We start from the raw sequence: 23,549 nt of genomic DNA, 5'->3' as shown, positions 1-23,549 counted from the left end.
GTCTTTTCTCTTAGGTAGAGTCACATGATAAATGGCGGAAGTAGAGTTGAAAAGACTGTTTAATTTTTACAATTTGGGCCTAAGTTGTACTCCACACTTTACATATTTAGCCTACTTTGAACACTGTTGGAAATGTCAGTAAGCATATAAGATTACAAATTAATCTTACTTACACAGTAGGAGAAAGATTTTATGTCAAGAAGTAAGAGTTACAGAAGTATAATCAGAACCTTTATTGGCTTATTACATATATTAGTTGCACAGTAAAACATGAAACACTCAGCCAGCATAAAAATAGAGGCAAACAGTGTTCAAGACGCAAGTAAGCTTTCATACAACCATTCTGAAACTAATGCAGGTATTATGGATTGCTCTTCAGGGTCAAGATACCTATTAATGAGTGTAACATTACCCATGTATGCAATTACTAGGAGGATCAAAGCCTAACAAATGTTCACTTTCACAACTACAGACTTAACTGAACAGCATAGCACAAAGCTGTAAGGGAAGCATGCACATTTTGCTTCAAATAATAATGGATTTTCCAACTGCCTACCACACCTTGCAGGTTTCTTTCCTAAGACAACATTCACTGTGGATAAGTTCTTGCTTACAGATGGGTCTTTGCACAAGGAATCTCGTATTCTAAAATTGGGCCTTGGTCCTCCAGTAAGATTTCTACACTGAATCTCCCCATGTTCACACCAAGCCCTGCTAAAACTTGAGGTACTTACAAGGTCAGCAAACTTTGCATTATCTGTTACTACAGACCACAACCAAATGGAGGATATAATTTTAAATTCCACTTCAGCAAAACCTCTACCAAAGACTAAATTAATTAGTAAGTTTTGAAAAGTCTACAGCAAATAGGAAATCTCTGTTTTATGATTTTTCTTTTTCTCTGAAAAAAAGCCTTTGGGTAGAAATAATTTTTAACAGATCTGTATGAAAGGAAAAGCCTGGAAATTTGTCTTTCTAACATTTCTTTTTCATCGTTTTGAAATTACTCTTTGCTTTATTAAAGCCAAAGCTGGGGGAAAATTTTAAAAAAAGTAAAAATCCAAACGAAATATTTCTAACAAAATTTTACCAATACGTTAACTTGTTTTCATTCTTTTCTTTCAGTGGTGCAATCAATGACTTTAGCTCTGGGTCAATATACAACAGTGTTTTCGGGGTTTATAATTCTTTTGCTCAGGCAATAAAGCGGGAAAAAAAAATAAATCAGTCATTTGCAATTCTACTACTCTGCTGCCAACCATAAAATCTTTTCTTTGAAAAGCTACCAGCCTGGCAACTACACATCCAATACAAACCAAAGAAAAGCAGAAAGCAATAACAGTAGTCTATCTACCTTTCCAGTTTTACCATGAAAAATGTACTTCTCTATGCAAAGCTTCTCTACATCAATCTTGAAATGACACAAATATGCATTTCTTACTTGTCTATGAGAGTGTATGCATGTACAGCTTCTTCCATCTGTCATTTCTGTTTTACATAGAGTCATGATATTTACATTTCAACAAACCAAATGGCAAAATAACTATTATTCAAACATAATATTGGATTTTGTAATTTCCTAAAAGGCTGAGTGCATTTAACCAGATACGTATTTGAGCTTTCCATATGTAATGAAACACAATAGGAGATCACGGATTCAAAAGAAAGTCAGGCACACTCATGATGTGACATTAAAGCAGAAAACAAGAAACATTAATTCCTTATTGCACTTTGTTTCTGTTAGTCAAAGAAAAGAGATCAGGAGACTATTTATGATAGAAAAGGTGTTTCTTTCATAACAGAAAGCTTTCTTCAGCAATGTGAATGATATTAACCACTAATTCTACCTTTGAAATAAGCATTTTTCATAATAAACCAACAAATCATGGTGATAATGAACAAGCTATGTAAACAAGTTACTGTGCTTGGTTTTTGTGAGGCTCTCTAAAACATATACACACATGCACACAAGTCTGTTACAGAATGTTTTCCTGAGATCCCCAAAGTGCTTGAACTGTCCTGGACTAGGGTCTAAGAAAGGAATAGGCCACTGCAGAACTGGTATTCGAGAACAGCTGATCTACACACACCTCTGGTAGTAGTTGCAATAATTTACGCTAGCAGCTGTGGAAAAGGTGCAGAGGGATTCACACTTCTCAGTTATAATCCTTTGATGTAGTTCAGGGTTATGGCTACCAGATAAGGTCAACCTTTGTGCTATTCATTGTAACTGCCTAATGAAACCGGAGTTTCACCTAAAGGGGGTGAAATGTGCAAGTCCACTATAAAGAGAATAGAAAAGAATGTGTCCAGATCACTCTTTTCTTCAGTAAGCTGGCCAGAAATTCCCCAGACGAACCAACAAAATAAGAAGAAATGGTAATTTGTAGAATGGTTTTCTAGGTAATTGAGTAAATTTCAAAAAAGAGTGAAATACAGTAATTTCCCATGCCTGTCAAACTCACACTAATTCTTGAATGTCATTTTAGAGGGGCAAAAAGACTAAAGATAAGAAGTTTTTATAACTTCATGGAAACTAACAAGTGGCTGGAGACGAAACACCCTATTATTATTCACTGTGAAGGAAGCTAATAAGATCACCCTTCCTCAGACATTAGACAGGCTGGGAATCAGACATCAATAGCTATGCTGCACAGTGCTACTCTTTCTTTTAAAGCTTTCCATGTTACATTATCTTCTGCCCTAATTGCTATAACTGGAAGATGAAATAGAAGAGTATGGTAAGGGGTTTGGAAGGACTGCTGTCCTATCTAGACAACACTTCCACTCAGTATAACTAACTAAATGACCAAACTCACTGCGAATTATATGATCAGGTTGCAATGGATAATGAGAGCAGAGCAGAAGTTGAAAATGGGCTTCAACCATTTTCAAACTCTCACTGATTTCGGGACCTTTAGCTAAACAAGTGATTTAAAGTTGCTTCCTCTTACAGAGCTGTATTTATAGAAATGTATCTACTGTCTAGTGTTTCACACTTCTGCTTTCTATTGCTTTAATTAGATTGAACAGGCTTTTGTTTTGATTTTTTTTTTTATTCTCACATTGTGTATAAAATATCTACACTGTAACTGCTGCATTTTTGAGGCTGTTTTATATCATATAGCAATCCTTTTAAATGACTGGGCAATGCTACACACAAAATTGGAAGGAAACTAAAGATCTGACATTGTGATGATTTGGTTTCTTATGATCTTGCTTTAAAAATGTTACAATTCAAATTATATATTTTCTTGCTGTTTGATTTATGAATGATGTAACTACAGCAAAATTACGTCTTTAATGGGTAAACAAAGCCATGGTCATCTATGAAGCAAGTATGATTTCATTGAAACATACTTCTTTTAACTTGCACAGCAATAATTTTGTGCAAGCTGTCAGACTGTCTTAGCAGTATAACTTATAACTGAGTAGCCTGGGCTGAGAGCTGCCCTTGAGGTGAAGTATTGCTAATCACGCAATAAAATATTTGTTTAATTTTGTGATGAAGCTAAATAATTAATCCATCTAATATCTCTCTGTGACATGTATCTTTTGGGACTATGTACAGCATAATGACACTGAGTTTAGGACTGTTTTCAATTATAATATCTTGATTTTATGACTGCTAGGACCAGATGACATTCAGTAATACCATGACATCAAGTCTAACTAAATGTCTCTCAGCATTTGTAAACTGTCCACTCTGTTCCAGGCTAATAAAACTGATATGAAAAAAATAGCTAGCTCTTCTGATTTGTAATTTTTTTATTCCTTTTTCAATTTTATTTTAAAATTAATTTCATGCAAAAAAACCCTCCGAGTAATGTTTTACTTTTGTTGAAAAGATATTTTATTTCATCCTTTCTCTCATTTTGGAAGCTTGGACACAATATTCACCCCAGCAATGCCACCAGGAACACCACAAAAAAATTTATTTCCTCCCTGAGCTGGAGGAGTAGCTTGCTATAAATGACTGCTATCTCATTGCTGTTTATGCAATTAGAAAGCAATCATTAACATGAAAGAAGGCTTCTATTTCCTGTTCTGAACTGTGGTACAGGGGCTATTAGCAATTACTGGCATAAAAGGTGCCCCTACAGGCAGCTCTCCAGATGTTCTCAGTTTTGAAGTTACCAGCTTCATGCCAGTCTGCCTGACCTCAGGCTTCTTTTTTTGCTAAGAGCTGGCTGGACTAAGGAAGCGATTTGCAATGCAAGATAATAACTTTATTCAATCTACTAACTTCTGAAAAATGTTCTATATTCATCTGTGCCAGTGAATGACACATTGTTTCTATTAACTATATTTTTGCACATATTCATCTCTTTCATATAGGATTCCTATAAAGCCGCCGAAACTTGAAATGATGGAAGTTTTGCTGGAACAGAAACCAATTATTAAAAATGGGAAGGATACAGTCGCAGTCACTCTCAGTCAGAGCTGCAATACCCCTCTCTGGGTACCTTCCACATCAGGTATTGAAGAGCAGAGCCAATCTAGTAACAAAACAGTTTAGAAAGGATTCACAGTATAAGAGAGACGGGACTAATTAGGCAGGGAGCCATTGATCGTTGTGAGGTTTTTGCAGGAGCAGAGGAAGGTGGCTAGCATCCAAACCCTACATTTCCTGGAATACAAAGAAAAAAGCAGTATCTAAAATGGCAATGTTTGGATGCAGATTGAAAGATTGCCATGCTGTGAGTATGTTATAGAGAACAAAAATAAAAAAAGATAGTTGAGTCAAAAACTGTGAAGTAGAAAAAAAACCAACTGATTTTTTAAGTTTTGTTTGTGGAGTGAAACAGGAGTGTTTGATGACACCGAAGATTGTGCATGTGCTTAGGAATGTGGCTATGGTGGCACAGAGTAAGTCTGGCAAGAGGCATCTTTGTCAAAGATTTCCCAAAGTGCTTCAGTGCAACCAAGAGCATGAATTGTAGTCATTAATTAGTTTTCTACATGATTTCACTCTTAGTTTCTCTTTCTAAGGACATGACCTTAAAGACACTTGAAGTCCAGGGCAGTTTCCTTTTGACTTACCAGATTGGCTCAGGCTCCAAGTCTCATAACCAATCTGCCTAAATGCAAAGTATTCTAATGCAAAGACTCATAACTTAAGGACCACAGTCATCCCAGTCTGCCTTTTATAGCCAGTGGATACCTGCCTACATACACTGAGATTGTAGGTAGGATAGATTGCTTTCTGGAGTTGTTTCTCCCTCTGTTGACTCCAAGAACTCAGGGAGAGTAGGCTTCTAATCAGGTACCACAGGGCTTAAAAGTTAATTGCTTGAAATTTGGTCTAATTACACAGACAAAACAGTTATTTGCTTGAAGATACTATATGAAACAAAACATGAATTCAAAATGAGAAATACAGATTTATCTAAAGTGAAATTCAAAAAATACTTACCATTTAAATGATGGGTACAATATCACTAATCTGAAGAGAATTTCACAAAGCTTAATACATAGTTTAACAGAATTAATCTTTTATATACTATCCTATACGTCAAGAAAAACGTATATAATGACTAAATCAGTATTTGTTGGTTTAAAGAAGATAAAGAACATATATTTGAGATCAATTCAGTCCCTTTTTTGGAAGAGTGTAAGGCTTTCTTGAGATGATTCCAAGTACTGACTTCGTCTTACATTAAGAAAAAAAAGAAACTACTATGCTGACAGCTCTGCTTTCATGTTCCATTCTCTAAACGTGTAATAAATACATTAAAAAAAAATTCCACAGAAGTAAGAGTCTTTTTTTAGATTAATGGTGGCTATACTACCTCTCAGGTAGACTTCAGAATTTAAGAAATGCTACATATGTTGCACTTCCCCCCACAGTACGTCTTAAACCCTGACCAGTGAGAGGTCATTTTTTAATGTCCAGAGCAATCCATTTCTCCACATAGAAAGAAGGACACGAAGCACTTGCACTGCAGAGTGACCTGAGCCTATTTTAGCAAACTCCCAGAAAGATGGCTTTTTGTCTTGGGAAAATTATCAAAAGCCTTCTACTTATTCTGTCTGGCCCAAAGCACAAAAAGCATCTAGATTTAGACCAAAAAAAAATCTATGAAGATGAGGAAACTGCAGGCCATCACTATAGGTATTTGGACTGATTGCATGTTTGACCAAAGCAATATTTTTCATATTTGCAAGATAGAATCAAATATTTTCCTTTGTGAGACAATTCTTAATCTCACAACCTAGCTCTTCAATGGAGTTACATCCTAGAAATTCTTATATTCGACTTTTGCTTCTTAAAAAACCCCAAAAAACCCCACAACCCCAAAACCAAAACAAAACCAAAAACTCAAACCAAAAAAACCTCAATACAAAACATCATCTGCAGTGTTCTTTTCTCATAAGGAAAGAAACTGTCTTCATACCAGAGGAATTAAAAAGAGGGGATATACATGTACTCTCAGTCTGTATAGAAGACTTGCAGTTTCAAACATTTTAAATATTAAAAAAATCATTAATATAAACCTCAGCATCATAGCTGGTATCTTATTTAATCCTCAGAGAGTTCTTTGTGTTGTGTCCCATGACTTTGGAAGGAATTAAGAAAGAGCTCATCTTAGAGCCCATTGTGCATTCCCTTTAGTACCATTTTCCTCTTTTCCTACAATTACTAGGATTCATTTTCTTCCCTTAAAAACAGGATTTTTGTCTCATTTGAGTCCCTGCTATTTAATTCCTACTTGAAGTCATAATCCTCCCTGTCACATCAGACCAATCTCTTTGTAGCCAATTCTGATTTCACAGGCAGGATTTTGACTTAGGAAGAACTGATTATTTAGGTACACCTTATGTAGCAGGATTTAGTTCTTCTGAAACATACGAAGTAAGGAATACCTCAGCCAGAAAATTTTAATGAACTAAACAGAAGGTATAAGCTGTGAAAGTTTGAGTTCCTGGCTATCACTTCTCAGTAACATATCAATTAAGGAGTCAATAGAGTGTACTCTTTTCCTTCCAAGATCCTGCTTTGGAGAGATGCCTCTCTGATATACAGGCTGTCCACAAAAATTTAAGGCGAGGTGATCATTTTTCCAGTCAATGGTGTCAGAAAAGTCTCTAAACCTCAACTGGTTCCAAACCTCTGCCTTAAAACTGTTGTAATGGTATGTGGTATCAAAAATTGTCAAAAAATATAGTCTCTGTGGGGGATTTTTTCCATTACTAGATGAAACGTGTAAATTTCTGAAACAACTTTAAGATTGCAACAGGAATCCAGGTGTTTCTTTAATGTAAGCTCTTCTCATGGGTTCTCTCTACGGATGGAAAATCCTTTATTGTGAAACTTCTATACAGGAAAAACTGCAAAGAAAAATTAAACTTAAAGCAGCAACTGATTTTTGTAAAGTTAGGCATGTGAAAAATAAGAGTAGTTATTGATTACAGGAAGAATCTATAGCTGACAAGGAAGCCACTTGATTTTCAGGAAAGGAAGTCCTGTATTATTTTCTCAGTGCTGAGCTGACAGGATCAGAAACTGGGTCCTCAGGACTGTCCTTCTGTAGCACCAAACAAAACCTCCAATTTCATATGGGAGAAGAATATCCGTATCATTGGAAGATCAATACCTATAGCTGACCAATTGACTTCAATTTAATTGATTAATTTATAGGACATCATGTACTGAATATTTGAACTAGAAAATAAATAACAAAGCAACAAACCAACAAAAACTTCAGTAAATATACAGAAAGTATGTTTTATTTAATGTGATGTTTTATTTCATGTGACTTGATATATGTCATTGGTCATCATCACAATTTTTCCTATGTTACAGTTTACACTCAAACATTTTTAAGCCTTTTCTCTGCACTTTCAAGTATTACTTGTAGGAACAGCTTAAGCTGTAGGTTAGGCTACAATAATGAAAATGTTCATCTTTTTCATGGGAACTTTGAAGTGACTATATACTGAAGCTGAGCATATTATTAAAATACAGACAAGAATTAACTCTCAAGCTTCAGTTTGTATTTGGTTTATTTTTGCTTTGGGTTTCTTCGACATATATCTTAAATAGCTTATCAGAGCGGAAGGTTTGGTCATAAAAACTTCACATACAAAGGAACCTATTTATTCCGTGATTCTTTTCGAAACCTCTTACTACCAAACGGAAACACAGGCAAATTAGAAGGAGGAATACCTTCTGGTATCTTCTTGCAAGGTCTGTGAAGAAGACATGTAGCTGTTTCAGAATCTTGATTGAAAAATATAGACCGTTCCCTCTGTTTATCGGCACTATCAGAGCGTCACGCAGAGCTCGGGAAACTACGTGCCCGTCTAGCCCGGAGACCCGGCGTTGCCGCGAGCTCGGCAGCACGGGGGGCGGCGGCGGGGCCGGACGGGCGAGCGGCGGCGCGGGCAGAGCCCGGGGAGCGCGGAGCGGGGCTCGCCCGCCCCGGCGGGAGCTCACTTCCCGTCATCCACGCGCCATCTAGCGTCGGGAAAAGGGACGCGGCTCGGCACGGGAGCGGAACGGAGAGGAGGAGGAAAAGGCTCCCACACCCGTCCCAGCTCTCGCCGTTCCCAAAGCTGGTAAGAGCCATTTGGATATTGCAACCAGAACTCCGGAGTGGCTCGGGGCGGGTTGTGAGGACCATCGCTACACTTCACTCCCAGGCATCTCATTCCCCTTTTTTTTTTTTTCTTTTTTTTTTTTTTTTTTTTTTGCAGTGAACGGTTCCCCTTCCCTTGAAAGCAGCCTAGCCATCCCTAGAAATCCCCTCGGTACCTCACCTAAGCTCTCGCCGCCGCCCGATCCCTACCCAAAGCACCGCGAACTCCATAGGGTCTGTGTGGCGCTGCCGGTGGAGGGGTTGGACCGCACGATACCGGCCCCGCAGAGACACACACCGGCACACACACCGGCACACACACCGGCACACACACCGGCACACACACCGGCACACACACCGGCACACACGCACACGCAGGCACCGCCGCGATCCCTGCCTGCCCTGCCGCCGCCGGCGCAGCTGCCCGCAGCCCTTTTGTTTCGCCCGCGGAGCGATGTCCTGCCCACCCGCCCCGCGCTTCTCCGCGCCCGCACCGCCGCCCGCCCCTGCGCCCCTCGCCCGCGGGCGGCGGCGGCGCGGCGGGGTGGCATGGCCCGCCCGCCTTGGGGGAGGCAGCGGGAAGCCCCTTCCCCGCCCCCGGCCGCGCCAGGGCCTCGCCGCTGCCGCCCGCAGCCCGCGGCAGGGCAGGGGCAGCGGCCGCAGCCGCAGCCGCGCCTGACAGCGGCCCCGCGCCGCAGGATCCGCGCCCCGCAAGGACGTGCTCCACGAGCTGCCAGGCGCGATTACGTTGTTTTTTTCCCCCCACCCACCCCTTGAACTTGTTGCTTGGCGCTCGGCGGTGGCGGAGGGGGGTGGGGGTGGGGGAAAGCCTTATTATCGATGTCCCTTTGGATGCGATCAAGCTTTCTCAGGAGCAACTACTTCCCCGCCGTTCCCGGCGGGGCGCGGAGATCTAGCGGCAGATCCCGTATTTCCAAAAGTCTCTATGCAACTGAGCGCTCTCGCCAGACTTTCACAGGTAGGTGCCGCAGACTGGGCACGTCTGGAGGGATTTGAGAACTGAGCCGCGGGGAAGGGGCGAGAGGAAGGAGGCGGGGGTACGGGGGGGGGGGGGGGCGGGAGGTGGGGGAGGCATGATCCACCACCGACCGCCGAGCCCTACGGTGCCCCGCGCCCCCCCGCCCGCCCCGGTCCCCGGCCTCCGGCCTCCCCCGCCGCCAGGGAGCTCCTGCCCCTCTCCCGCTCCACGGCCAGCCTCCCCCTTCTTCGCCTTTCGCCGCCCGCTCGGGCGCTCCCGGGGATGCCCCGTGCAGCCCACCTACTGCATGTGTCTCCAAAGGCCCCGCTCCTACCCCCGCCAGGACCGCGGGGGCTCTGCCCGACCGCGGTCTCCTCGCCGCAGATCAGCCCCTGTCCGTGCCCCGATGCTCCGTCTGGGAGAGAGCCCCGCTCTGCCCGATCCCTCTCTGTGGGGCGCTCCCCGCTCCCGGCGCCCCATCCCCGGCATCCCTGTGCCCTTCAAAGCATTTCCTGCACGGAAAACTTGCCTTAAAGTTTAATGCTGCCGCCCGGAGCTCCTCCCCCTGCCCCGCCGGCTCCCCGGGCCCCTAGCCCGGGTCTGGAGGAGTCTCCGGGCGGCGATTAAAGGTCAGGGAGAGGACTGTTCCCGACGCTGCTCCAGGGCTGCCGCCGGGAAGGGGGGCGGCCCGCCCGGCCCATCCCCTCCGCCCCTCCACGGCGAGCGGCGACGGCGTTGGCGGCCCCGCTGCAGCCGCCCGGGAAGGGCTCCGCTGACTGCCGCGGCCCGGCTCCGGCGGCGGGCGGGGAGCAAGCGGAGGAGGGGCGGGGGGACCGGCTGCATCGCGCGTGGAGGAAAATCTCCTTCCAGGTGGCTGCACAGCTGCACTAGAGCTACTAGCCGGCTCCAGGGGCTAGTGATTTGAGGACTGTTGCTTCCATCCAGGGGCCTCGAATGGAGACCTTATATCCAAAGGATCTGGCTGTTAGAGAAGCTGCTTTGAATACAGGGATTTCCAAGTGCCCTCATTTATTGTCCTAACAGTGTGACCAGCGCCTGGAAAGCATTTTCTGGGGTGAAAAAGTGGAGGAAACAAAAAGGAAGCAGAAAGGTTTTCAGTTAATACTGAATATCACAAAAATGTTCAGAAACTCTGCTGCCTCAAGAATGTGTGAGAATTTGTATTTTTCTCTTCCCTCTCTGTTTTAGTGGCTGGACCAGAGCTGTCTCTAGATTGACTCCCTTAGCTGTAATAGGTGTTTGGAACCATGGCGGCAGGTGTAGCAGCTTGGTTACCCTTTGCCAGGGCAGCAGCCATAGGATGGATGCCAGTGGCTACTGGTCCCATGCCAGCTGCTCCACGGCAGGAGAGAAAGCGAAGCCAGGACTCTCTGATTGTGCTGAATGTGAGTGGCATCCAGTTCCAGACATGGCTGGACACCTTAGAGCGCTACCCTGACACTCTGCTGGGCAGTTCAGAGCGGGACTTCTTCTACCACCCCGAGACACAGCAGTACTTTTTTGATCGGGACCCTGACATTTTCCGCCACATCCTCAACTTCTACCGCACTGGGAAGCTTCATTATCCCCGCCAGGAGTGCATCTCAGCTTATGATGAGGAGCTGGCCTTCTTTGGCATCATCCCTGAGATCATCGGTGACTGCTGTTACGAGGAGTACAAGGATCGCCGGCGTGAGAATGCTGAGCGCCTGCAGGATGATGCTGATACGGATCATGTAGCTGAGAGCTCCCTACCCTCAATGACAGCTCGTCAGAGGATGTGGCGGGCCTTTGAAAACCCACACACCAGTACCCTGGCTCTAGTCTTCTACTATGTCACTGGGTTCTTCATTGCCGTCTCTGTGATTGCCAATGTGGTGGAGACAGTGCCCTGTGGGGTAAGCCCGGGTCGCATCAAAGAACTGCCCTGTGGAGAGCGGTATGCGGTGGCTTTCTTCTGTCTGGATACTGCCTGTGTGATGATCTTCACAGTTGAATATCTCCTACGTCTGCTGGCAGCTCCTAGTCGCTACAAATTTGTGCGCAGTGTCATGAGTATCATTGATGTGGTGGCCATCATGCCATATTACATTGGCCTGGTGATGACAGATAACGAGGATGTCAGTGGGGCTTTTGTGACATTAAGAGTCTTTCGTGTCTTCAGGATCTTTAAGTTTTCCCGCCACTCACAGGGTCTGCGCATCCTGGGCTATACGCTGAAAAGTTGTGCCTCGGAGTTAGGCTTCCTCCTCTTCTCACTCACTATGGCCATCATCATCTTTGCCACAGTCATGTACTATGCAGAGAAAGGTTCATCAGCCAGCAAGTTCACCAGCATCCCTGCAGCCTTCTGGTACACCATCGTCACCATGACAACACTGGGGTAAGTGCAGCTGGTGTTTGGTTACAGCCAACCTTTCATCAAGTGTATTGGCACGAATGGAAAATACTCAATTTAAAAAATAAATGGTAATAGAAAAAAATGTGAGGTCAAGTTTTTGTTACAGAACTTTAAGAATACAACTTGTGACTTCCTTCTAGATGTTTTACATGTTTAAGAGAGTTATCAGCATTGCTGGAATTAAAATTACCCAAATCCAAAAACTGCTAAAAACCTGAAAAAGCAAACAACGAAACAAAGCAAAAAAGTCTTGAAACTTTGGTTTTGGACAATGAAATTGGAATATTTTATGAGTGTGTGTGAGTTATCAGTGGATTTTTATTGGGATATTGTCTTTGCTGGCAGGACCTGTTACAGTGTTGCTAAATTAGTAACATTTATAAGGAGAACCAAAGTGCAAGGTTTTAATTTGATCACTGTGTGGATCTGCCATTTTCTTTTAAGTCATGTAATGATGTACACCTGGATATTGACTTCGTTATTACAAAGTGATTTGTTTTCATGAAAATCATACCTTGTCATTACAAAAAAATATGTATTTGTTATTTTATTTAAGACACTGAACACATTTCTTTTGATTTTCATGGAACTTTTAAATTATGAATGTCAAGCTACACTGACTGGTGACACATTCTGAAAAACTGATGAAATGTGAGACATATGACACATCAAGCATGTGTCTTTAAACATAATTTTAATGGCAATACAATTTCTTTCAGATAATAGGGGTTAAAAAGTGTCACTGTTGACTTTAGAATGCATGGCAGTTTAGTGGAAAGATGAGAGAGAGTATTATTTTATGAAGTCTCTGGTACCAGAGTCTGATTGTATCAGCTGATTCTCTGCGCCAAGTTAAAAAATGCCTTTATCTGTAATTACAACAAGGATTTAAAAGGTTGACTAATTTGAGATGACAATTTTTCCCTGTTCTTAATTTTGAGTTATACAGTACCATCTATGAAACTTAAAGTTTGTTGATTCATTACAAACTGACTAGTTATTTAATAATTATAGATACTAAATGACAAACTTAGCACTTTCATTAAGGCAAAGCCCATCGTTTTATTAGCATTTTGCCATATCTTGTTGGGACTGTTGAGATTTGTAAAACATGTAGAACTTTTAAATTTAACAAAATGAAAGTGCATTATTAAACTATTATGAAAAACTTGATTTATTATGTGCAATAGTAATTTGCTTGGGAAACACACATAGAAAACATTGAAAAAGATAAAAGGAATGTCTTACGCCACCATTTTTTATACAAGGCTTTTATCTTCAGTGTGATATAACAAATGAAGATAAATATAGTGCATAGTAAATATTTCATACTTCTTGTAAGGGCAAGTTATGCTAAAAAGGAGTGACAAGAGCTTTGGGGATTTTAACTCGCCTTTTAGGTTCCTGGGTGGTTTTTTGGTTTTCATTTTCTTTTGCTGCTGACAAATGGAAGGGACCAGTTAGCAGAAGCAGACAGTTAGGCATGATAACTAGGTCCACACTCCTATATTTTCTGCTGCTGATATTTTTTATCATTTATTTTTAATTAGAACAGTGATGTTTTCAAAAAAGAATTGACTGATACTTTAATATGAAAACCCTGAAGCTGGTGTATGGGTTTTTTTGTAACAAGAGGCGCTTTCTGAGTAGGTTGTTTCCATTCTCATGCACCATGTGGAAAGTACTTGTCCATGGTACTGAACAGAAACCTTTCTTGTTTTATGCCCAAATTGCAACTGCTATAACACAGGTATGGTATCACAGCTGGTGCTAATATGATTTGTTTGTTTCTTTGGCACACACACACACATATATATATATGAGTAGTATTCTGTAATTCCAGGTTTTGAAGTATTACTCTGAGTAAAATCTTCCAAAGTACTGCTGTAATTTGAACATAATTTCAAATATCTTTGAATAGTACCTAAGAACCTGTTTTTAAGTATATAGAGACACAATATTTTGGTCCCAAGTGGAACAAAAAGGGTTAAAGAGAATCTTCTCATGCTTGACTCCTTTTTCAAGGTAGTTTGAACAGAGAAAGTTTTGAGCAGATGGAACAGAGATCCAGAGTCTCACCCTCAGGCGTTCAGGTATGATACAGGTTCAAATATGGCAGACATCTCCAATTTTTATGAAATCTTTTGGCAGTACATTAGCTGGATTATGTCCTTTTAATAACATCATGATAACTTTATAAAGATTATGTTTAAATGTTAAATATATATGTGTGAATAATTTAAATAAAATTAGCATAATAAAAGCTTTGAAATCTTTTTAGTTGATGGAATAATTACATGAGAGGGAAGTTACAGGGAAAAGCATCAAGGGTCAGTGAAAGCTGATTGTAATTAATACTGATACCTTTTCCATGTGCTAAAGCTTACCATCTCTTTCCTAATACAGAACTCCTGTTCATTTTAACTTTAGTTTTAGCTGAATCAGGGGTGTATAAATGGACTCCATAGGAACAACTTCTCTCTTTTAGACACAAAGTTTGATGAAGTCTTTATGTTTTTTATGACAGTAACACACAGCAGGCTATGTGAACTACTACAAAAATTCATGAAAGCTAATAGTGAATAATAGATTAACATAAAATTGAGTTTTTGAATCTTGGTATCATTGTCATATTTTTCTAAATAGGAAGGGTATTGAGTAAGCGACCTTTGCAATTTGGGGAGTTATTACCTTGGAAGCAGAGCTATATTTCTCAGTTCTGCATGATTGCTGAGCAATTAAAGTGTCTTTAAAAAACATAGATTACATTTTCCTTTGCAGTGTGCTAGGGGCTTCAAATATTACAATATTTTTTCCTCCAAGGATATCCCAGCTTTTAACTGCTTTTGACTGCTCAACTCAAGAAGTACATGTACATGGAAATTTTACATGAAAAAGCTGAAAAAAATGAAAGGAAAGGAAGAAAGGTGCAAAGGAAGAAAGAGAACATGAGAAAAACATAAAGACAGAGAGAGAAAGGGGAGAGAAAGATGCCTCTAGAAAAACAACATGCACACTTCCAGAATATGAACTGTCTGATTTTAAACTTGAAATTAGTGTTTTATTGGGATTAATTGTAGCAAAAGAAAAGTAGAAACAAGAAGAGAAAAGAGAATAAAATTGGAAGAGGTCACAAAATATTTTATGGAGATTCAGGATAATAGTGGAAAGCATAGAGGTCAAGAATCATGTTAGTGTGAAACTTGACAGAGAGAAAAGCTCAAGTCTATTGAACTGGGACTGGCAGACCTCCACAGGGTCTTGTGGACATCCCTACCCATAATGACAGTTATGTCACTTTCTGCTGTCACCTTATAGCATGACAATTTAATAACTTTCCATCTGCCCTGTCAAGAGCCAGCAAATGAGCTGGAATAGCTGGTAAGGTTTTGATGATGTAAGGATGTTGTTTGTTCCCAAGTCAGTCAGAGCTATAGTGTAGTTTCTGGTTTATGAAGATATTATACTTTAAATAAGGAATGCAGTGCTCGTCTGTGAGTAGTTCTAAAGCAATCTCACTGCTATATTAAAATTCTATTTTTATAGCCTTTACATTGAGTAACTTTATCAAGTCATACAACACTTCAGTAGGTGGACACAATACTTTGTGAGAGGAAGCTTAAATTCAAGACTACTCATTTATTTGCTTTCATTGTGTAAGCTAGAGATGTGTTTTTCTGAAAAGATAAAGCAACTATTTGTTTTCATTATTTTTTACTATAGCCCATAATGTGTGAGGAAACCCACTTAAGATATATCCAATTCTCTGAAGAGTTTATAATAAACAGATGACTACATGTGATAACAGAAAGCCTAAAACAGTGAACAAGGGAAGAGAGCAAAGGATTTCCTTTTCCTGCACATTCATGTTCTTTGCCATCTTTAGTCCTTTTTCCATTCTTTTTTCATCAATATGGGAATATTCTATTTCTTTTGTCCATCATTTGTTCCAACTACCACTTTCCATAGTTTTCATGGCTGGGGTTTGTTTACTCATTGACACCTCTCCTCCTTTCTTCAAGACAAGGTTAACATTCCTAAGGACTCTGATGGCTTTATTTTTTCTTCTTCTGCTCCTTTGTTCCAGATTCCTAATTCATCTTTCACTACTAGATCAAATCTTTTGTTTGTCATCATTGTCATTCATTTGACCTGAACTTTCCTCAGAACACATTTTTTGTTCTGACCTTTGTTTGATAGATTTTTCCTTATGAGCATCATAAAATTCCCACAACATCACTTTTTTTCTCAAATGCCACACATATTCTCTTTTCTCATCACTGTGCCATTTTCAGTGTGTTTAGTTCCTTATAGTTTCTGCATTTTAGTTTGAAAGAATCCATCTCTTCAGAACTTTTATTAAAAATTAGGTTTAATTAAAATCTGACAAGAGAGAACAAAATTCAAAATCTTTGTTTTGTGAAAAATTTAATTAAAAGTTTGGATATATTCTTATGATTAGTGTTACAAATGTAAAGATTCACAAAGTTAGAGTGTTATTTCTGTATCTAGTACATACATACTTCTCATTCATTTTTTGTTTGATATTTTCAGCCCTGTTTCAAATAGAATTTTTCTATTTTTGTCTTCTTATGTATAACCTAGTGGGTTTTGTATTTTACAAATGTGTTTGATGTCTCAATCTATTTTCTCCTCACAGCAGAGACATTTAGCCTACATAACAGAAGAGGGACAAAGTGTAGTTGTGATCACCTTCAAAGTACATTACTAGATACTCAAAAAGGGCTCCAGGGGGAATCTGTTATACTAAGGGTCATTTTGATAGCAGAAAAAAAAAAAAAAAAAAAGTTATTTGTTCTGTAGCAAAAAGATTACTGAAAGTATATTGGGCTGTTGTTGCTTGACAGAGAGCAGAGTAATTGTGTTCTTATTTAGTTGCACTGGGGACCAGCTTTCCTCTTCAAAGAAATCCTGAAAATCTCTTAGAGGAAAAGGACTTAGCTTGTTTCACTCATTTTTCTTGAGCATGAACTTCCTTAGTTCAGTTATGAAGAACATGAAGGTGATGCTTCACCAAAAGATCTTTCTGCTCATGATCTAATATATGTGCTCCTTTGGTAGAAACAGAGGAAATTTTGTTTCCTTGTTGTTACTTTGAGACAAGAAAAAGAACAATTAGATTACTGTGGACCTGCATGTAGCATAGAAATATGCTTAGTACAGCAGAACAAATCATCTCGGGGAGCAATCATGGCTAGTGCCTGATCTATTAACTAGGGCCTATCATTCAAGTAATCATCAGTAAATACTGTCATTTTAGTAAAATCTTTAAGTGATCAAACCCAAGAAGTTCAGACTGAGTGATGACAATCCCTACGTGACTCACATCATTGTGCCTTTGTCTAAGATGAAAAATCTGCAATATAAAAGCCATATAAATCTATGAATACAGTATTAGAAATAGTGCCTACCATGGAAAAAAAAAATCTGGAAATGGAAGCTGTATTACTGAAGGGGGAACATAAATACTGCAGAAATAAAGTGACTATTCAATATAAGTTGAGAACATCTTGCAACTTCAGGGTGACAAGTTTTCAGACATTTGAAAGAAAGTCTAATGAATTATTCCTCTTACTTGATTTTTATGACGTTATTGTTCATTGGCAGAAGTTCGTAATATTCATCATGGTAAGAATCTGGTTCATGAGGGGTTAAGATTATAGATGGTTCCAAAGAGGGAGTATAAATTAGAGATACAGAAAATGTTTAGAATTGGTCTTAACAGGTGTCATCAGTTACATGACAACAGAGCTGACAGAGTGATGATTCTGTATATTTCTGTACCTATTGTTTATTGGGCAATAGATAGGAGGAGCACAGGTTTTTCTGGAAGACATAGTCTTTAAGGCATATTTTTTTTCTGAATTGATTATGTGGTGGAGAAAAGGTTTTTGAATTTATTCACAGTGCTTTAAAATGATAACTCTCCACTACATTTCCTGGAACAATAACAGTTGCCATGCTTGGACTTCAACTCGTAACACAGGAGACCTAATTTCTACCACTTTTTTATATATATATTTTTATGAAGCATATGGTTTTGTTCTTTCTGTAAAAAAAGCATATGATTTTGCTCTTTCTGCCTCTGGTAATGCTTTATAAACATCCTGTTAAGTAAAAAAACTGAGGGGTTTGTTTTGACAAAAAAACCCCATCAATTTTCACCAAAGTACACAATGAAATTTGCATTATTTTCACAGCACAGACTTAAATACATGTGATTTGAGATGAAATTAAAAAAAATAATAATGCTTTTGACTAGAGCATGTGATGTGTAACAGGTGTAAGTGCCCTGTAGAAAAGTGCTGGCTACAAAAATTTACTCAGGTATCTGGTATATGAAGGCTTAGGTTTAAACATGAAAACCTATGAAGATCATGTGATCAATGCCTAAAAAGAATAAAATCTAACAGGATTCATCTCTATTATAATTCAAATGAGACTGCACTCCTTTTCTCATAGCAGCATAGACATAACTTATGCATTATTAGTGGATACATCTTAATGTACCTAGTTATCAGTATAGCATTCCTACTACCATGAGCTCAAACTCTAGCAGTTAAGTGCATTGACAAAAGCTAACAAAGCAGTAAAAGGCTGTCTGATTATTAAAGATACAAAGATATCAGTCATATAAGCAATTGTATTTTTAGTGTTTTTAGAAAAGTAGTTTCCTTTCTTATGTTCCACTGTGCAGTATTGTTCCTTACTTATCTGCAGATCTCCATCCTGAAGGTGAAAACATTAGGAGCTACTGTGTAAATGTACTTAATTAGAGCATGATTCTTCAGTTACAGAAAATGTGAGGTTGCTAAAAAAAATAGAAAAATGCTTTCAGTATGAACAAAGTAAAATTTTGCTTATTTAAAGTATTTAGGAATAGTAGTTTGCATTTCGTCCGTGTATTTTTCAGTTTCATCTGTTACTGGTTCCTTTGATCTTATTGGTTTAAGTGAGAAGTCAAGTTTCACAGACATAGAGATCTCCTGGTTTTATTCATGTATAGGACCCAAACACTACAAGGAAGAATTTAAAGGCATTTATGTGTCTGCAGATGAAGATAGATGAAGGTAATTGAAGAATTCAACTTGAATTCTCAGAAGAGGCTTAGGTGTTAGAAACAAAGAGGAGAACAATTAAGGCTAGGTGCCTACTCACCTTAGAAAATAGTCTTATGTGCACAGGAGTAACTTCTAGGATAAGTATAGAATACTGTACTCAGACTTTGGGTATGTGCCAGAGGCAGGATCAAATGCCCCTATCAGAATCAAATGGATCCTGCTAGGGTTCAGGTCTTGTTAAAATAGAACATGCCCTATTTTTACATAATACTGTAGAAAGGAGATAAGAGTGGTGTGTGTATGGTATGCTTAGGAAAGAGAAATTAGTAATTCAAGTAAAAAAAGAAGGGTAGCTGAAAGAGTAACATAAATTGTTAAAGGGATATATTTTTTGATCCTAATTTTCTGTCTCTATGGTTTTCAAACCAAGAGTTCAGCATGAAAAGGTATGTAAGAAATGGAAGCTATGACATGGAGATCTTATTAATGAAAATATTTTTAGAAACAGTGTGAAAAACTATGAAACAGTGTCAGGCAGGTGATTCTATTTTTCAAATAAACATGCAATCTGAGGATTTATTGGTTTTAATAAGTCTCTTATTTAGCTTATACACGGTAAATTTGTTAAGATGCTGATATGTGGTAAGAAAAGATAAAAAGGTAATTTTTTGATTTTGACCACTGCAAATTCATCCCCTTCTCTGGTATGGTGGCAAACATTCTTATTTTGTGTCTATTTGATTTTTTTAATGAACATTGTTTGCAGATTTATGTAGGAGGTTTGAGAAGTACTTTGCCTGCCTTTGGGGTTTCTTTTTGTGCAGTAATATGAACTTTTTAAGCGGAGTCTGTAGTTCCTCTAGTTGATTTTTACCTTAATCTCTGTTCCTAAATGAAGCACCTTTAAAGCACATATTCCTGGTTTTTTCTGATTCTTTGTAAAAAAATTATTTCCTTAGGTAAGCATCTTATATCACAGATTTTTCTCTTTGAGGAAGCATTGTGATTTGTGAGCTGATGTTTAACTAGGTGGGGTCTAGCTCAGTTTTGTACTTACTACCACTTACACTAAGGCTTTATATTAAAAAAAAAGAAGAAAAAATCCCAATATTGAGAACACTTGTTTATATTTTTAAAATATGATCTATTATAATATCAGCATTGAAACAAAAATATTATAAAATATGTATCTGTATAAATAAATTTAGTTGTTTGGTTATTGAAGACTCAGTGTCCTTAGCTAAGACTTCTTATAATATAAAAGGCAGTATAAACTTCTAGGATTTTATTTAATTACTCTGAGTACTTTGGTAAATTAAAATAAAATAAATATGTTTCACTACAGTTTTAAATCTCTTGGATTAAGAGAATTAATTTTGGATTAAGAAGTAACTGTGAACCTCCTTAATGGTATCTATAATAGCCTAATTTTATGATAATACATTAACATGCTTTAATTAATTATTATTTTGGAAAAAAAATATTTTGAGGCCAAACCCTAACTTTTTTCAAATGTGTATCCAGAGATATGATTTTTTTCTATTAATAGTATTGGCAGATTCTCAAAATATTTTGGCTGATACAAAGGAAACAGTCTTTCAAATTATCACTTGAAAGCTTGGCCATCCAGGCATTCCCTGTAAATTGCTGAGAGTTAGATATTAAGGTTGTGTAGGAATTAATTTAGGATTGTGTAAAAGCTTACAGTCTGAATGTGTCTTTTGCATCCTAACTCACTGCTTCTTTTGGTAAGATGAATCAAGAGAGTTTTCTGTATGAGAGCACACGTAATGTGAGTGGGATCCTTAATTTTTCATTGTTGTTACTATTCATATACCCCTTTTATACAGGTCAAAAGAGGAGTTTTGTTATTGTGTTAGTGGCCTTACTTTCATTTTCTTCAACTTTTATCTCTTCCTCTTGCAACCACTTAACAATTCCCTGAGCATCCTTATCAGCTATGGGCAGCAACTACTGCACTGTGCAGAGTTGCTTAGGAACAAAATTGATGTTCTTCGACATGGTGGATGACAGCTGCAACATGCTGGTCCCCAATTCTCTTTCTTCCCATAGAGAAATAAAAACCAAAGAGGTTGAAGATGTTTTCCAAATCTGATTGTGAAGAGCCTATATACCTTTTTGGTTTAGGGTATCTAATCACTTCATTGTTGGTATACAACAGGTAAAGAATTGCGGCCTTTGTATTGAAGACAGCAGTATCAAACAATCTTTAGTAACAACTCTTTTAAACTCTTTGTAATATAAATACCACAGTGTTTTTATCACTTCTAGAATTAAGGATTTTTTGTTTTTATAAGCTTTTTGGTTGGGTTTGTTATTCATGCATTTGTTTACATCAGTTGATGAAATCCAAGTTGAAACATGGATATCATGGACTAGAGACAGGAAAACTGGACAGAGTATATACACCTATTCTCACACACCTAGTGAGATCTATGCTTGCAGCTGTCTCTTGTGTTTATTTGATATGCATTTGTATAAAAAGAAATTTTCAATACTGTAAACTCTAGACTATTAGAGAATTTAGGTGGAATTTTCTATTTTAGCATCTGGATGGAAGCTTGAAACAATACAAATTGAAGCTTTCCCACAGACAGATAGTTCAGAATAAATCTGTCCACAGACTGGCTTAATGATTTAACATGCTCAGTATTAGTTATTTTCCAAGTGAAAGGGAAGCTCAAGTTTTATCTGATTTGCTTGTGAGCAAAGTAATCAACCTACAGTATGTGTCAAAAGGTGCCAAGTTTTAGAGGTAAATATTATAAAGGAATCTCCTTACAAAAAAACCCCAGGTAATATGTGATATGTATGCTGTCCTTCTCAGACCATGTGCTACTTCTGACACCTCTCTCCCTTCATCCCATCACAGTCAGATCACTATAGAAGTCGCAGCTGCTGAAAGGCTGCAACCACGATCATTCCTTTAGCCTACAGTTTCTTTCCTGTGAAGGCCCAAATTTTCAAAATTTAGTGCATTAAATAATTGATGGGAGAAGCAATGTTGCTAGTGGTGCTGGTGAGCCCTTCAGCACAGTTCAGTCTTTTGCTGCACTGGCAGAGCTGTGACAGTCTCTCTCCTCCTCTGGGGACAAGCACAGCTGCAGACCAGAGATGGTGCTGGCTCACTGTGTCTGGCACAGATGACCAATTATTTTAAACTATAGACATCTTTGTGCAACAGTGCACATGCAGGATAAAATCCTAGCTGTGGGAGGGGGAGATAGGAACCAGTTTTGTCTCAGATCTCTAGTAGACAGAAAAGAGTGCCTGGAGTGGACTGCCTAAATCCCTTTGGATGCAACTGGCCTCTGGCAGCTGTCTGCCCTGAGCCCTCTTCATGCCATGAGTACAACACGATGTCATCAGGCAGTCATCCATGGAGTGGATTCACAGTGGGTTTGGCCATGAAATAGGAAAGAGGTTTGTGGTCTTGCAAACACTTTTCCAGACTGTATGTAAGCTTTCCCTATTACTCTATGTAGTCACAAAATTTAGTGTGCACTGCTTGCTATGTCTTTGCAAGTGAATTAAGTAAATACAGAGCAAAGTGACAGATGATTTGGAATACTGGACAGGAAAATGGATGGAAGTATGGATGCGATCCACATAAATGGTTTTGAACGATACTCATATCAAAAAGCTGAAAAGAGATTGATTCATCTCTTTAGTTTCCCTCAGTGGTGTATCTTCTGCTTTAATATACTTTCTGATACCTGTTTTCTAGCTCACTAGCTATTCTCAGAGGTTCCCTTGTTTTCAAAGCAAACAAATCCAAATGCAACAGAAAGGTTTCCTTAAATAAACATTTCATGTTGTCTGTACATGGTTCATTTCCCAGTCCCTATGTTTGTGTGGAAGGATATAGCTACAGAATTTAGAGATCATGTCTTAGGTGTGTGGTTTTTAAAGAAGATAATCAGGACATAAAACTATTTTAAAGGAGGCAAATAGGACATGCTGTACAATAGAATTATTATGGAAGAATCTGGAGGTGGAATTCCAACTTATTTCTCTGCCAGTTGCTTACTATCTCTGGGTGATATTTATAGGTCTTAACTAACTCCTCCAAAAGTTAAATAGTTCTGAACTAGTCATCCTTCTCTCACTTAGAAGGTAATGAAGAGAAGCAGACATCTGGATGTGCTCATTCCTCTGCACTGAGTATAAATGAAATTTATTATAATTAGTGGAGACTTTAAATACCAGGTGGAAATGGATGAGATAAATCCCAAGCTCTGTGGGTAGTTGGTTTGATCAACTCCCCTTTTTCCAAAGTTATATAGCTGTGAAAGGCCCATAACATATTCCTTTCAAAGATCATAGCAGATCATGACCTTGACATGCTTGGCATTTGATAGCAATACCCACTTAACCAAAAAGGCAACATATCTATCGCATTTAAACGCAAAATATTCTTGTTTTGCGTAGCCCTGAAGGCCACTTCAGTGTTTTTGCCATGTTTTTGTCCTTTTCCAAACAAC

At 39.0% G+C, this 23,549-nt stretch overlaps 1 protein-coding gene across 1 annotated transcript in view; it reads left to right on the top strand.

Moving 5' to 3' along the window:
- Positions 1-9,237: 9,237 nt before the first annotated feature.
- Positions 9,238-23,549, top strand: part of KCND2 (potassium voltage-gated channel subfamily D member 2) — a 272,229-nt gene continuing 257,917 nt past the window's right edge. Inside the window, exons 1-2 of the mRNA XM_066183030.1 lie at positions 9,238-9,561; positions 10,771-11,944. Of these exons, the coding sequence (XP_066039127.1) occupies positions 10,830-11,944 (1,115 nt within the window). The 5' untranslated portion in view covers positions 9,238-9,561; positions 10,771-10,829. The remainder of the gene's footprint in view (positions 9,562-10,770; positions 11,945-23,549) is intronic.

This window comes from Chamaea fasciata, unplaced genomic scaffold (genome assembly GCF_029207755.1).
Source record: "Chamaea fasciata isolate MVZ Bird 193981 ecotype frontalis unplaced genomic scaffold, bChaFas1.0.hap1 SCAF_5, whole genome shotgun sequence".
Lineage (NCBI taxonomy): Eukaryota > Metazoa > Chordata > Aves > Passeriformes > Sylviidae > Chamaea > Chamaea fasciata.
Note: the sequence above shows the minus strand (reverse complement) of the source record. Positions and strands in the feature narration are given on the sequence as shown.